This window comes from Aythya fuligula, chromosome 5 (assembly GCF_009819795.1).
Source record: "Aythya fuligula isolate bAytFul2 chromosome 5, bAytFul2.pri, whole genome shotgun sequence".
Taxonomy (NCBI): domain Eukaryota; kingdom Metazoa; phylum Chordata; class Aves; order Anseriformes; family Anatidae; genus Aythya; species Aythya fuligula.
In genome coordinates this window covers 10,094,434-10,108,779 of record NC_045563.1, presented here as the reverse complement: position 1 = coordinate 10,108,779, position 14,346 = coordinate 10,094,434, and the positions used below count along the sequence as shown (strand labels likewise).

Genomic DNA, 14,346 nt, shown 5'->3' with positions numbered 1-14,346 from the left:
AAATATCCAAATGAGTAATTTGGAAACTTCACCTGGAAGTGCAAAGGCAGTGTTGTTATAACTTGGACATCAATTATATTAGAGGCAAGGCTGATTTTAAATGTTTACTTTTATTTGTTTCTCAGGAGTTAGAAGCTGTAAGAGATGCATTAATTCCACTTCTGGCTTGTGCTGCAGCGAAACTGGGTGACATAGATGCAATAAGAGCCATAGCAGAAATGGTAATTTAAAATTAACTGTTTGTACAAAACTTTAATTTTTAAATATAGCTGTAAGTGATACGAGGAAGCTGGGAAGCAACTATGTAAGTCAAGGTACTTTGACTAATAGAATTGGTTTCTAGGCATCTCAGTCTCTGCCTTTCAAAACTGGTATGTTCTTTCCCCTATCTGGTTCTCAGCTGTTTACATTTTCTTTTGAACTGTGAAAATACGGGTGGATTAATATGCAAGTTCTTATCTGCTAACTTTGGAACACTTTAAAATGGTTTATGCTGCTTTCTTTCATTTAACTTTCTTTATGCATATTCATAGTATCCAACTTTTGAATGTAAATTTGTCATGATTAAAAAAAAAAAAAAGAATTTGAAAATTATATTTAAGTGAAACATAGTGCAGTGCTAAATCAGGATTTTGGCTCTCCTGATAGCTCTAGCTTGGCTTATACCTGAAAAAAGAAATAGTTATTTCCCTGTATCATCTTCTACACCTCTTTGTTTTGTCTTTTCCTAGCTTTAACTCTACTCTTGAGGCTTTGATAATAGGTCTAGAAAAAGGATAGACGTATCTTGAAAATAACAATAAACTAAGACAAGTAAAATTAGCAGATTCTAGGCACAAAGCTGCTGTATGGTGTACTGCAGTAAAGAGCCTATCTGAAGGGGCTGTAATGGGATAATATTTGGGGGGGGGAGAACATATGGAAGGCAAAATAAATATCTGTATTGGTGGTAAAATCAACACTGGAAGCTTGACAAGCTTAATATTTTGGTGGGACAACAACTTGTGGTTTGTTGTACCAATGATCAAATGTGCAGCCAGTATCTTTTTAGCATGTGAAAGATCTGTCCTTTTTTAGGGTGGAAACTTGAGCTGTGAAGACTACGATGGTCGAACTCCACTTCATATTGCAGCCTCTGAAGGCCATTTGTCATTAGTTGAGTATCTGTTGACATCTGGTGCAACTGTTTATGCTAGAGACAGATATGGATCTACCCCACTGATGAATGCAATCAAGTTCAGGTAAGAAAATAATTTATTTACCACTTCATGTAAAGTTTACAAACCTTATATCAGTTTTAAAGTCCACCCCTGTTTTTTGGTATTGTTTTATCTCGGCAGTCATATGTAAATGACAGAAGTTAAAGTAACACAAAACAGCTCTGTTTCAAAGGATGTGACTAGCCTAAATTAAAAGTGTTTTTGAAATAACATGAAATGAAAGCAAAAAACTTTGTACGCATGCAAAAATTTAGCATAAGGTAACTTATTGCTGCCTTCCCGCCAAGTCTTTGTCCATAATTCCAGGACTCCACTCTTTGTTATGAGGCTTCCTTATAAAACAGAGCCAAACTGAATACTCATTTTGACTGTTAGAAATGCAAGTGTAGGATCCAGGGCTGTCTGTTTTCTTTCTGCCCTCCCCTTTCCCATCAAGGGGAAACCAGACTGTTTCAATTGGCAGAAAATATACTGGTCGGTTGACATGTCTTAATCTTTCCCTTCCACCTATGCTTGCCTGACTCTCTTGTTGGGTGACTGCTTTTTTGATTTTTCTCTTCCACCCACTCATAATTATATGGGATGGCTGTGTGGCTCTGCCTGTTTTGTGGATTTCCTCTTCCTGTTGTTCTGAATGTCAACAACTCTTGAATGGTAGTCGTGGACATGCAATTTATTGGTCTTTTCCATGTTGTGTAGTCTTAAGGAATGGTCATGGCACAGAATATGAAAGTTATCAGTTAACAAAAGTTTAATTTTAAAACAGTTTATATAGCCTGGGGATTCGTAGAGCCATTGGTCTTCCAACATGTTAGAAGCTGCATGCTCTAGTCTCTCCTTGTTCCTTTGATCCACTTTCAGCTCCTTATCTCACGTTCAGTCTGTGTGATGGCAGGAGAGAAGGTTTTTTCCATAAAGGAGCTTGGAAAGGTAGAATTATAATGGTCTTCATGGGTGTCTGTCCCCAGATATTTCTTCAGCTTTCTAAAGCTGACAAGTTCACCTGGTCTTTCAGGCTGGAGTTTGATACCTGGGAGGTCTGACAAGCCCGTTTTTGCATTGGCTGCAAAAATATATTTTTTTTTCCTGTCTCAAACACCAAATGTAGAAAATTCAACAGGTCCTATTAACTTGAGATTTGAAGTTCTGTCTGGCCAAACTGTGCTATCGCCATACCTCCTGCATGGTCCCCTATGGCTGTGCAGTTGTTGCTTTATCTTAAGAGCATATAAGCCCTTCAGTGGCAAACCCTGAAAGTCTTAAAGCAAAAACAAGCCCAACAGCAAATCAAACAAATAACCTCATAGCTGAATAGAGGTGGCTCTAGTCCAATGTGAGAAAATGCTAAAGCATTAGATACCATTAGATGTTCCTGCAAATCAAGCACCTACTCTTTTTTTTACCGCACCCAACTACTGCCTGAGGAATTTCACATGAGCTTGTTGTTTGGATTCCTCAGCATTGCCACTCCTATATTAGACTCCTACTATGACTCTTAAGCTCTTTAAAACTGCACGCACATTTTGATATGGGGAATTGTAAAAGGAAACTGCACCATAACCATTTTCAGTTTCTCTTTTTGTTTCTACTGTCGGAATGAGAGGAAGGGTTGACTTAGAACTCATCTCATAAATTTGAATTTATGATCTGCTGTGTACTCACACTACATTTTCACCCTGATAAGCACACAAAGGAGGTTGGTAAAGATTAGACAGCTTTATATGTGTGTAATTAGATACCCACTAAAAGATTTAAGGTACAGAAATATTTAAATTTTGTTTATTAAACAGTTGCGTGCTGAAAGTGAAGAGATTATCCTGATGCAATGTACTGTATGGCAGAGGAGGAAGGGAGGGAAACTGACCTTAACGAGAAGTCAATGTTTTAAATTGTTTCATATTGTGACTTTCTCAATTTTACTGAATATTGCATCAGGTTAATCCCATTTTCTGAGAATTAATATTTGTTTAATTGGAATATAATTGCAGTACAGAATCTACTCATCTTAAACATAGTTTCTTTCAATTTTCCATGTGACATTGCTCAGTGGTTTGCTTCTTAACCTAGCATGCAAATTTGTATAACGATGACTGATTTCTGTTTTCCGTTTAATAATTTGTAAAGACGATCAGGAGTTACGTCTTCTTAAAAGCTTCTTAACATAGCACTGTCACTTACAGACTAGCAACTTGATGTATACCAAAGGCAATCTCTTAATATTTTTGACTCTAAGTGACTCTTTATTTCTTTAGATTGTAAAATGTGGAATCCCTTTCTAAATAAGAAATAAAGTACATTTCCGCTTTTTCCTTTGTAACTATGCAATTTGCGTGTAGTCTCATTCACTTTATGCATGAAGTTAAACAGACCACTGTTAATTTAGGCCAGTTGCTTGACATATCAAAATTAGTAGCATTCCTTTAACTTCTTAGAGTACCCTCAAGGGATAATTCATTTTCAAAACAATAGAATAATATTTTTTTAATAACAGAAACTCTTCTAAGCAGGTAAATGTCTTGAATAAAAATTGTGTATATTTTATGTAGTAAAAGCACTTCCATTTACTTACAGTACAGTGGTAAAAGGTTGAAAAAGGGGAGTTGCTGGTGTACTGCTGTGAGAACATCAGATTAGAGGTAGTAAAATTACCTCCCACATAAATAAGAATTTAAATACTTGATATTTTGCAAGGTTACATTTACATTACTTCAGGAAATATAAGACAGAGTGAAAATCTAAACATTAACAATTCCAGAAGTACGCTGAAGTTTGTCCTTACATTATTTGAGCGTACAGTTCCTACTGATACCGTGCAGAAAAGTGAACAAGTGAAACTAAGCTCATCCTGCCATAACCCTTGCAGTTGCTAGGGAAGCAAGCATTAAGAAGAATGAAGCCCGTCAAGTTTGGATATACATTACACCTGCATTTCTTTAAAGAGAGTTGGTGGAAGGTGTACACCCTAAGGCCCCAATCCTACAGACTCTTACATGTGTGCTCATTTCACATGTGTGATTCATCCCTTTTGAAGTTGATTCACTTTTCTAAGTGTCTGCCAAGTCAAGGCCTCAGATGATATGTACTGTACAGCACCACGGTCATTGTAAATCCAGAGCGCTTGTGAGATGGCAGAAGTTCTGGTGTCTTTGTCTGGAACTCAAGTTTGAGCCATAGGAATGGATATTTGAAGACCGCACTAAAATGTTTATTTTGTTCTTGAGCCATTAAAATATTAGTTTACATTTTTCTTTGTTTTCTCCAATGTTATCAGTAGTACAGTCACAGGAGGGGAAGACACTAGAAACACTTTTTTCTCTTTTTCTGTCCTTCATAGAGCAAATCAAGTCAGTAGTAAGGCTAACTTTTAAGTAACATATGCAAAATAGCATTGTTTCTATAGGCTATGTCCAACCAAGAGCCATGGTTATGTAACAGAAGGAGCTAAGAAAAGGGAAGAGTTGGAAATAGTTTGCAGGTGACATGTGTCCTTGTGGCTTTGCTTATCAGATGAGGCTAGACTGGACAAGCAGCTGTGCACCCCAGGTTAACGTGGTGACATGGGCCTCTCCTCTGACCGTGAGCTCTGATTATTCAGCAGTTGCTCTGCTGTTGGGTCTGTGTCGTCATGGTAGAAAGGGAATTGCATTTGAAGTGTTCCCAAGAAGTTTATGTCTCATGACGTCAGCTGAACTACAGATCAGCTAAACTGGTCCATCTGAGGCTTTGGTAAAGCCATGGTGGAGCAGCACCTGAAGAAACAACATCTGAAGACAAATCTCTCATGTGCATAAGACGTATGAGAAAATTCACTGCCAGCCTCTCAAAATATGAATAATGCTCTTGTGGGTAGGAGTAAGACAGAAGTGGTACTCTGGACAGGGCTTAATTTTTTTGTGAACGATTCTGTTTGGATACCATTTCGATACCATTTGGATGAAAGTAGAAATGAGCTGTTGTGCAGCTTACCTCCTGCATAGTTTTCACACTGAGTGATGGGAATGTGAGAGGTGGTCGGCTTGCTTTCTTGGACAGATCTGCTCTTCCTAGTCACAGTACTAAATTTGACATTTTTAAGTTCCCATTACTATTTGTCTCTATTAATTCTTTCCCTTAAACAAGATGTCTTTTACCCTCCCCTTAACCAGCAGTGATATACAACACTTCCTCTTCTTCCCACCATACCAAGAAGCACGATTATAAATGATTCCCAGTCCTCGAGACATTATACTTCTATTTATAAATGTTGTGTTGTAAGCATTTATTATAAACAGGTATTTTCAGTCCTTAAAGATTTATTTTACTTTAAACCACTTCTTTTCTAATTTAAATTTGCAAAAATGCCTCCAGATCTGCTTGTATCATAAACTTACAGGGTGCCATTCAGAGCAGTAGTGGCTGTGGAGCACAGGGGGACATGAATTGCACTCTGGATGTTCTCTTCCTGCCAGTGAGGAGTAAATGGTTAGAATAATGGAAAAGTAATTCCCGACTCTTTGCTGGAACTGAGGGAAGATACCTCTAAACATTACATATCTTGCTATAGGACAGGACAAAAAGATAAAAGGGAGCATAGCTTTTATTTTAAGAAGCACTACTTTCATGCTGAGATATAAGGTGGGAAATGAGGAATAATCTGTGGCAGTCATTGGAGAGTAAGCAGATGCTATCCATGCTCAGTTCTGAACTTTAATCTATTTTAGTCAGATTCATTTTCAGCTAATTATTGTTCTAAAAAATTCATGTATGTAGAATTCATTCTCCACTGCAGACTGAAAAATAGAATGCAGTGCCATTATTTGCTTTCTCAAGGAGATACTTGCGGATGACTAGACACATTGCAAGGGACCCTCCTGAGAAAATATTTTAGATAACTGAACAAACTTGCAGCATGTGCCGTTCCAGCAATGCTTTGGCATGAAACAAAGATACATTTATTTATTTATTGCTGTCAATTGAAATGAAGTATGTTTAAAAAAATATGTCTGGTAGAGTAGATAACCTATGTTTGGAAAAGCAAAATGATTATTACAGCATCTGTACAGTTAGGGGTTTTAATTTGTAAAGTAAGATCTTACATTAGACATACAAGCTTACATAGGCTTAATCTGGATAACTTTAAAGTAACTTCTAGTTCAAGATGCAGTTTCCTAAAGAGAAGCAATGGGATTAGATAAGTAGTTTAGTTCAGTTCTAAAATGAAAAGAAAATGCAAGTGATGAAGCTGAACATGTAGGTGAGATTATTTTTTTTATTTTTTATTTTTTGAATTAATACAGATGAGTCTTTAGGTGGTTCCTTGTGAAGCTCCGATTATTCATTTTAATCCTAATTTAATCCTAAAGCCTAATTCTTCATTTTGAAGTGTTACGGTATGGTAACGTAATTGAAAGAGGAAATGTGAAACTACTCCTGATCTACTGATGTCATCATGCTCTTTCTGGGGAAAAAAAAATACACTTTTGAATCTGTGAACTAGATACTTGTTTAGCAGAGGAGCAGACTGTCAAGTCCTTTTAGAACCTAGTTCTAAACCTTTCACTAGGTCCCTTGTGAAAAATGTATTTTGAAAATAGTTTTGTCTGTCATGTTATTTTCTATCCAAAGCGTGTAAGAAATAGAAGTTGGCTAGTCATGCATAGTTATCTGTTTGTCCATTTATCTCAAAGGAAAGGAAAGAAGGCAGGCATCCTAAAGACTACAGGTCAAAACATCTAACAAAGTTAGTGGGAGAAAGGGGCTAGGGAAAAACATGCTTCTGCGGGAGGTTTGTAAGATGCTTTCCACAATTCTGAAGCCATAAAAACACGATTAGCTTACACAGTAACCTAAAGATACATTGCTTTCTTGCAAGACTTAGAGGTCATTTAAAACAGTAATATAGCTGGGTATTGTATTTTGTAAAATACAGGAATGGTGTTACTGAATGAATAATTTCACTGTTTTTTGGGGTTTCAATCACCAGTATTTCAAGTGTTAGATTAAGCTGGTGCTAAATTAATAATAATAATAATAATAATTTTGAATAGAAGGGGGTACATCCCTTTCCATTTTAGAGCTGAACTTAGCACTTCTGTGAACTCAGTATGTGAGTGGTTTTTGCAAGTGACAGCAAATCTGCTTACTACATCTATCACCTTGGAGAAGACTCATTGTTTCTGTGGTGGTGGCAAATACCACATGAGAACTTTCACTGGCTGTTTGTGTACATGAGTAACATTGGATTTAAGGGAGAAAAAAAAAAAGCAAACAAAAACATCCATGTCAAGATAGTTCTCTTTGTTTTCTATTTCTTTCATAAAGGCACATACAAGTGATCAATTTATTACGAGAAACGGGAGCGCACCTTTCAAAACATGACTTGGAGAACACCGGAGCAATACTCTGCAGGTAAATGTGATACATGGTAAGGTGGGGCCCTAAAATTGAGTTGAAGGGTAATGATTTTCCAGAAGAGACTCTCAGAATGGAAAACAGTGTGGAAATAACTTCCAAGGAATAGCTGGGTCCCTGGCACATGACATGCGAGTCTTTCTGTGCTAGACTAACAATGAGGAAATGAGTGAAATGATAAAATTAAGCATCAGCTCTGTGCCACAGCACCAATAACTCAAGAGGGCTCCAAAGTAAGTTAATATTGTGGGAATAAGTGAACTAGAAGAAAACACGCTCTGTTTTTTCCAATCACTTTCACTGAGGAAGGGTAAAGAGGAAATAGAACAAGGTCTGTTTTGATTTGAGAATAAAGCTGCACATACTGCATAATTTTTATTTTATGAAAATCCTCTTTTCGCTTATATGGGAACATTTTCTACTCTAGCGCCTTTCTCAAAAATATGTAAATCAAATACACAAATAGGCTTAACCCCAAAACTGTTGAAAAAGTGCTCATCATCTCTATAGTTAATTGTAAGAGGATATTATCCTTTATTAAGGTGTTTTTCCATACAGCCATACAGCTACATTTAACAGATAAGATGTTTTAATGATAAGGAAAATAGGTGCCTGATTTTGTGTTTTTCTTAATGGTCCTGAATGATGGGATACTCTGAAAATTGTGAGAAATTTGTAGTAATATCCTAAAATTAGTGGTTGTTTTTGCTTCATTTCTTCTTTTCCTCTCAAATACAAACAATAACAAAAAATCCCTGAATCCCAGCCTCTATTTCAGGAGTTGTCAGGAAACCATGACAACATTACAGGGGCCAGCCAGTGCCGCAGATTGTTCTCAAAACTGTAAGGTCTCAGTAAAGCTGATGTGCATTCTGTATAGGAACTGGACTCTGTCCCTTCAGTAATTCTGAAACAGAGCGATACTAGCTGGAGTGTTTCAGATGCCATAATATGCTCAGAGGAGACTGGATAATACCATTCAGCTAAAATATGTGCTTCCCAGGGCACTGCAGGTAATAGGACAAAACTAAACCTTTAGTTTGCATTGTTTCCATCTGTCAAGAAGATGAGAGGAGTGGCTTCGAGAATTACATTCCTCTGCAAATAAATTGGCCCCTCACTTAGCCATCGTGCCCTGTGCAGAACCTGTTTGGCTGGCTGACAGTGGGGTGTCCGACAAGAGAGCACGGGGGCTTTAAACAAAAAGTGCTTCTGATGCAGTTTGTTACAGCATTTGAGGGACTGTCATACACTCTGTGTCTGTATGGCACGATTTCGTGTTGTTCAAAGCTATTGTTCTGATAATAAACATTTGAGGTTTTGGAATATTTTAAACTTGTATTAATGATAATAATTTTAATGCAAAAACAGCGTTCATCTTCCAAACAGAAGGGTGGAGTACATGCATGTACAGAAGCTTTAATGAAGACTTGGCATGGCGCTGTGTATTTGGGGTGAGAGGGGAACAGTCTCCCACATAGGTGCACAGCAGGAACCAGGGCCGTGGCCCTTTCCTGGTCACCTTAGGAGCTTGAGAAGCAGCTGCTTCGAATATATGTATGTTTGGCTATACGAAGTACACTTACAGAGTGTGAAGGAAATACAGCTGCATTTGGCTTCGCTATGGAGATCAGGAGTTGGAGAAAATGTTTCATGGTGTTATTGAGTATAATCAACTTAGTGAATAGCAGGTATCTTCTATTTATGGTTGTATCTAAATTTTCTAGCAGGCTGCATCATTGTTTGTTCTCTGGGCCACAGTCCCCAGAGAATACTTTTTTAACTTCATCAGTGAATTCTTGCTGCAAATTTGAGGATAATTCTGCATATTTGGGTTGCTCTAATATCACGGAAATAGACCACTTCATGTTTTTGACCACTAGTCAAAATTACTACTAGGCATTTAATTTTCAGTGCAATAGTCCTTGTTTGTTGCTTACAGTGATGCTAGCTGAATTGCCCTGGGTATGTAGGTTGGTAGTATTTCTAAACATTCCTGTCTTTGTCCAGAATGGTTTCTACTTTGCACGTGGCTGAAGGGTGAGATTCTGTTTGGCAAATGCAGTGTTTTCCTGTCCAGTGCTTGAGATACTTATAACTCACTTGCTCAGCATTTTGTTTGTTCCATAATTCTGGGACATTTCACTTTCAACATCAAGAGACTTTTCTCTGAGTTCAGAAGTGGCTGCTAAGCAATTTCTTCCCCACTTTACTAATGCTTATACTTCTTTACTAACACTTACTTTTTCCTGCAGTTTTCTTGAGGGCTTCCCACTGAGCTTCCTCTTAGACTGCCCTTGCTTCCTCTGTTTTCTCTTGGCTTCTGAGGGGCCTTTTTTGTAATAGCATTTTTCATTAATGATTTATTGACCCTTTTCTTCACGATAGCAGACTGATCCACAGTTTGACCTCACTGAAAGCCCACTGCCACATCCCTGTCCCCTGCAGCCCCAGCTGTGGGTCTGTGGTCCTGCCTTAGGACTGGTAGGGTTGCATGGAAGAATACGAAGACCATTTGCTTTCCCTTTTCCTGCCCAACCTCTGGGACTGCTGTGAGCAAAAGCCGCTCTCTGACTTTCTCCTCAGGCTGCTGCAATTAGAGGCTTCCACTCCCCTGAAAAAATTTTTTCAGGTGCTTAAGAGATTTAATCAACAGCAGAAGTGATTTCAGCCTAGCAGAGAACTGAGTGTTGCAGACTTGCTTTCAGGCTTTCTTCTATAGGCGTACCTGACGGACTGCCCCTTGCATCTTCCTTCCTCCCCTGATCTCCATCAGGTCTGCCTCGCTCGTCTGTCATACACAGAGCCTGCCACTGTCCTCTGGCCTTGCTGCCAGAAACACGCCGTTCCTCCACGGCGAGCAGTGTTTAAGGCAGCTAATGGTGAACTTCGTAAGTCTGGGGGCGCTTTCCTTTTCATAATGAGATGCAGGCTCACTTGATGATTATCAGGGTAGTTCTGCTCAAACAATCGACTCGTACAGAGCAAGGAGTTGTGCGCAGTTCTGAAGCCTGACGTGCTCATACGTTGAGAAAACTCAACGTAGCCCTTGCAGCCGTGCTGTCAGCTCAGCTAGACTCCAGCTCTACAGGTTTGGTATGGACAGGCATGCTTTTGTGTATGTGCAGGCTGTCATAACTTCTGATAGCAAATATAGCTGTGCGTGCTTGTGAAGGGGTCTTAGAGGTTTTAAATAAGGCACACCGATTGCTAGCACATCAGCCTGTGCTCTCACTTCTTCAGCTGCATCAGGATGTAGCCACTGCCCTCCCCCCAACTCATTTCATGAGATAAATATTGTGTTGTGAAATATGAAACTGCATGACTTTTTTTCCCCTTTGGTCATAGTCACACCCACTATGTGAAACTGGCCTGTTGTAAGTACTTATAGCACAGCCCTATTAATTTAAGGAACTGATTCATCAAGCTGTGTTGCTTGCTCAGCTATTCAAAGCTGTTGTAATAGTGTTCCTTTACTCACCTCTCTATCCTGGCAGCCATGTTGAGACTGTTCCTGTTCAGCATTTGCTCGCTGAGCTTCCTGACAGTACACAGGTGTACCATGAAATGGAATGAGAGACTTAAAACCGCTTTAATTGCTCTTTTTTTTCCAGTCTTGCAGCTAAAGGTGAAGTGGATGGGTTGAATGCCTGGTACCTAGCTGGTGCAGACCTGACGCAAACTGGCTATGATGGCAAAAATCCCCAACAAGTAGTAAGTGTACATATGGCTGTACTCCATATGGTGCTCCAACTTTGTGGGTAGTAATGCACGCTGTCAGATAATATTAGTTTGGGAAAAGTAAATGCTGCTTTGGAGACTGTAAACCAGATTCGAGCATGTTGCGAACTCAAGTCTGGTGCTGTTCTGAAGTAATAAATCATTGGAGCCAGAACTTTCTCATCTATGTCAGAGGAATTAAAATTTAAATTGGATTTTAATTATATTGTGGTAACATATTCTTACTTCCCACAAGTAAGTATTTGCATGTCCTGGTGCACAGGATGGCGGGATTTATTCATGTTTCTATTCACAGGCAGAGGCTATGGGGTGTAAGGAGGTTCTTGAGTTCTTCAGACAGCTTCCGTAAAAGAAGGTAAGATCGAGGTTTCAGATGCCAGATTTCTGAAATGTAAGGGTCAGCACATACATGTGTGAAGGGGGCTACACATATGAAGAGGGACTTTGTATTTAAGCCCTTGCTCACTGTATGGCATCTAGGTTCAGCTGCTGTCCCTGCCTTAGTTTGTCGAATGGGACTAATGTTTATTCCTCTTTTGGCCTGAAACTAGAAGTGATTTTAATGGTGCATTCTGTTCTGAACTTGGTTGGGTATCCAAACACTAATCAATCCATTGAGGGCAGTGATGTCTTGTTTTGTTGGCCTTTTGCAATAAATTGTTCCTCTGTCTTGCCTGGGTTAGAGAGGAAGTGCCTTTTCTTGGGCACTTTACCAGGCCTGTCTTTTAGGGTGCCAGGCCTGTTTTTTAGGGTGCCATGCCCACAGCAGCGCTGTGGTGTGACTGCAGCCGTCGGTTGCACAGCCTCCCACTCAGGAGGCACTGCTTGGCACCTACAGCATTTGCAAGAGTGCTCTCCCTCTAGCTTTTTCACTGAGCACCTTGTACCAGCCCACCGTCTGCCTGGTGTAACATAGACAACCACCACCAGAAACAGGGCACAGGTTCTAAGTAGGCACAAGTAGCTGGGCTGCACGCACAGGGTGCAGAGGGCTCCCTTTCCACGCAGAGCTCTGCCCAGGGCACGCTCCCTCCCTGAGCACAGGACTGGGCAGTGCCGTGGCCTCGCTCTTACTCAGACCTTACATCCAGCTGCCTGCTTGTCTCCGACTCCCGGTGAGAGTCTCCTTTGTGCTGCTAATGCCCAAGGTGTGTTTCCCTAGCTGTGTGCGTATGACAGGGGTGTGAGTCTCGTGTTCAAAGCATCAGAGCTGACAAGTCTTCTCCACAGTAAACTTGTCTGGGCGTTTGACCTTCTCCAGCGCTGTGCTGTAACTGGAGACATGTAAATCACTTGCCTTTCATTTCTCAGCGCTCCTTTCTGATGCTATACATTGTTGATTTAGATATCTCTCCTACAATATATTGGCAAGTCTAATACCAGTTTAAATATTGGGAGGAGATGATGTCCTTTATTTAACAAAATTAACACAAAATTGAGTTAAAGGTTTGGCTGCAGGCATGGCTGCATTGTCTCTTCCCTGTCCCATTTGATCAAATAAGTGAATTCATGTATATAGAAGCGAAGTTGCATGGGAAACAATTATGTTTTTTTCCATCACTGTATGGTGGTCTAAAGGAGAACATAGGATAGAATCAGGCATTTTCCCTTTCCTGTAAAGGTTTGAGGTGTGCTTGTTTCTAAGCTGATATGGCAGGATTAGATATAATCACACTCTCAAGCTCTTAAATGGAAGCTTTCCAGCGTCCAGGATGAGGACACTAAAAATACTTTCACAATATGGGTTATGTTGCAAAGAGATTTCAGTTTTCAGTGAAATATGTCTGCAAAAGTCACTTTTCTTGTGCAGATGGGGAGTGAATGTGTTAAATCTTCAACTCCTACTTGGATCATCTCAGTTCCTTTGGACTGAGCCACCAGTAGTGTAGGCAGTCTGAAGGAAGTCTTCAGTACTGCATGAGAACTTGTTTGACAGGCTACAAGGTAACCTCGTCCCAGGGAGGTTTTGGATACTGCCTAGTATTAAACATCCATTTTCTCTTTATCCATAGGCTGCAGAAGATGGTCACTCCTCTTCAGAAATACCAGCTTTGAACCAGAAATGGTGTTAAGCAGTTACAGGGAGAAAAAAAAAAAAGGAAAGAAACAATGCTAGTGGCACACGGAGCTTACAGGGCTTAGAAATATTATTTTTTTAGGAACATGTTAAGTTTTGATTTTATAAAAATGATTTTCTGCTTTATCTTTTTATTTTTTTAAGAAAAAATATAAACAATTGAGGATGGAATGTATTGTCTTTACTGCGCAAGTTCTGTTTTTAAACCTCTTGAATCTTCTTCACGTCTTTGAATCATTGTTAAATCACTGTGGACAGTTAAATCTTACATTAAATCACTGTGGACAGTATTGCAGGCATAGCAAAAGGATATGATGTGGTGAATTCATACCAATAGAAAACAGTGCATTGTAGGTTTCTGTGTTTCAACTAATAAAAATCTCTGAGGAACAATGTTGGTTTCACTTTGTCTGATTTTTGCAATGGCTTGTATCACTTCAGTTGCAATTACAGCAATTTTGAGTGTCAGTGCAAACAATTGAATCAGTCATGGGCATCTGCCTGCAGTTGTGTACTAATCTTCACCAATGTGTCACTATAAAACCCCACTTAAAATGAGTAGGAGGCAGATGCCATAAAGCATATTTGTGGGACTGTCTAAGTGAATTGATTGTTTTGTTTCTAATAGCATCTTTCCCACATCCTGACCGGAATATAATCAAGATTGCTACATGCTGGACACTTAATTCTTTGGACTGTAAATGTGATCTTGGTGTTAACAGACCCAAAGTTTAAAGTCACAGCACTTTCAGACTAAAGAAACAAAAACCAAAAAGCAGTATGTGTCTTTCCTGCTATGTCTGCCCTAGAATATGTAAACACTGAGAATACTCCAGGCAAATGCATATATTGGAGATGGCAACTTTTAATTTCACCTACAGCTTCTGCAGTAATCTATGTGGATTTTATATCTACTTC

General features: G+C 39.3%; 1 protein-coding gene across 1 annotated transcript in view; it reads left to right on the top strand.

Annotated features, from left to right (window-relative positions):
• The window catches only part of ASPG (asparaginase), a 44,782-nt gene extending 31,240 nt beyond the window's left edge, over positions 1-13,542 (top strand). The window contains exons 11-16 of the mRNA XM_032188525.1: positions 126-221; positions 1,078-1,241; positions 7,521-7,607; positions 11,225-11,324; positions 11,647-11,706; positions 13,364-13,542. Of these exons, the coding sequence (XP_032044416.1) occupies positions 126-221; positions 1,078-1,241; positions 7,521-7,607; positions 11,225-11,324; positions 11,647-11,700 (501 nt within the window). The 3' untranslated portion in view covers positions 11,701-11,706; positions 13,364-13,542. The remainder of the gene's footprint in view (positions 1-125; positions 222-1,077; positions 1,242-7,520; positions 7,608-11,224; positions 11,325-11,646; positions 11,707-13,363) is intronic.
• The last annotated feature ends 804 nt before the right edge of the window (positions 13,543-14,346 follow it).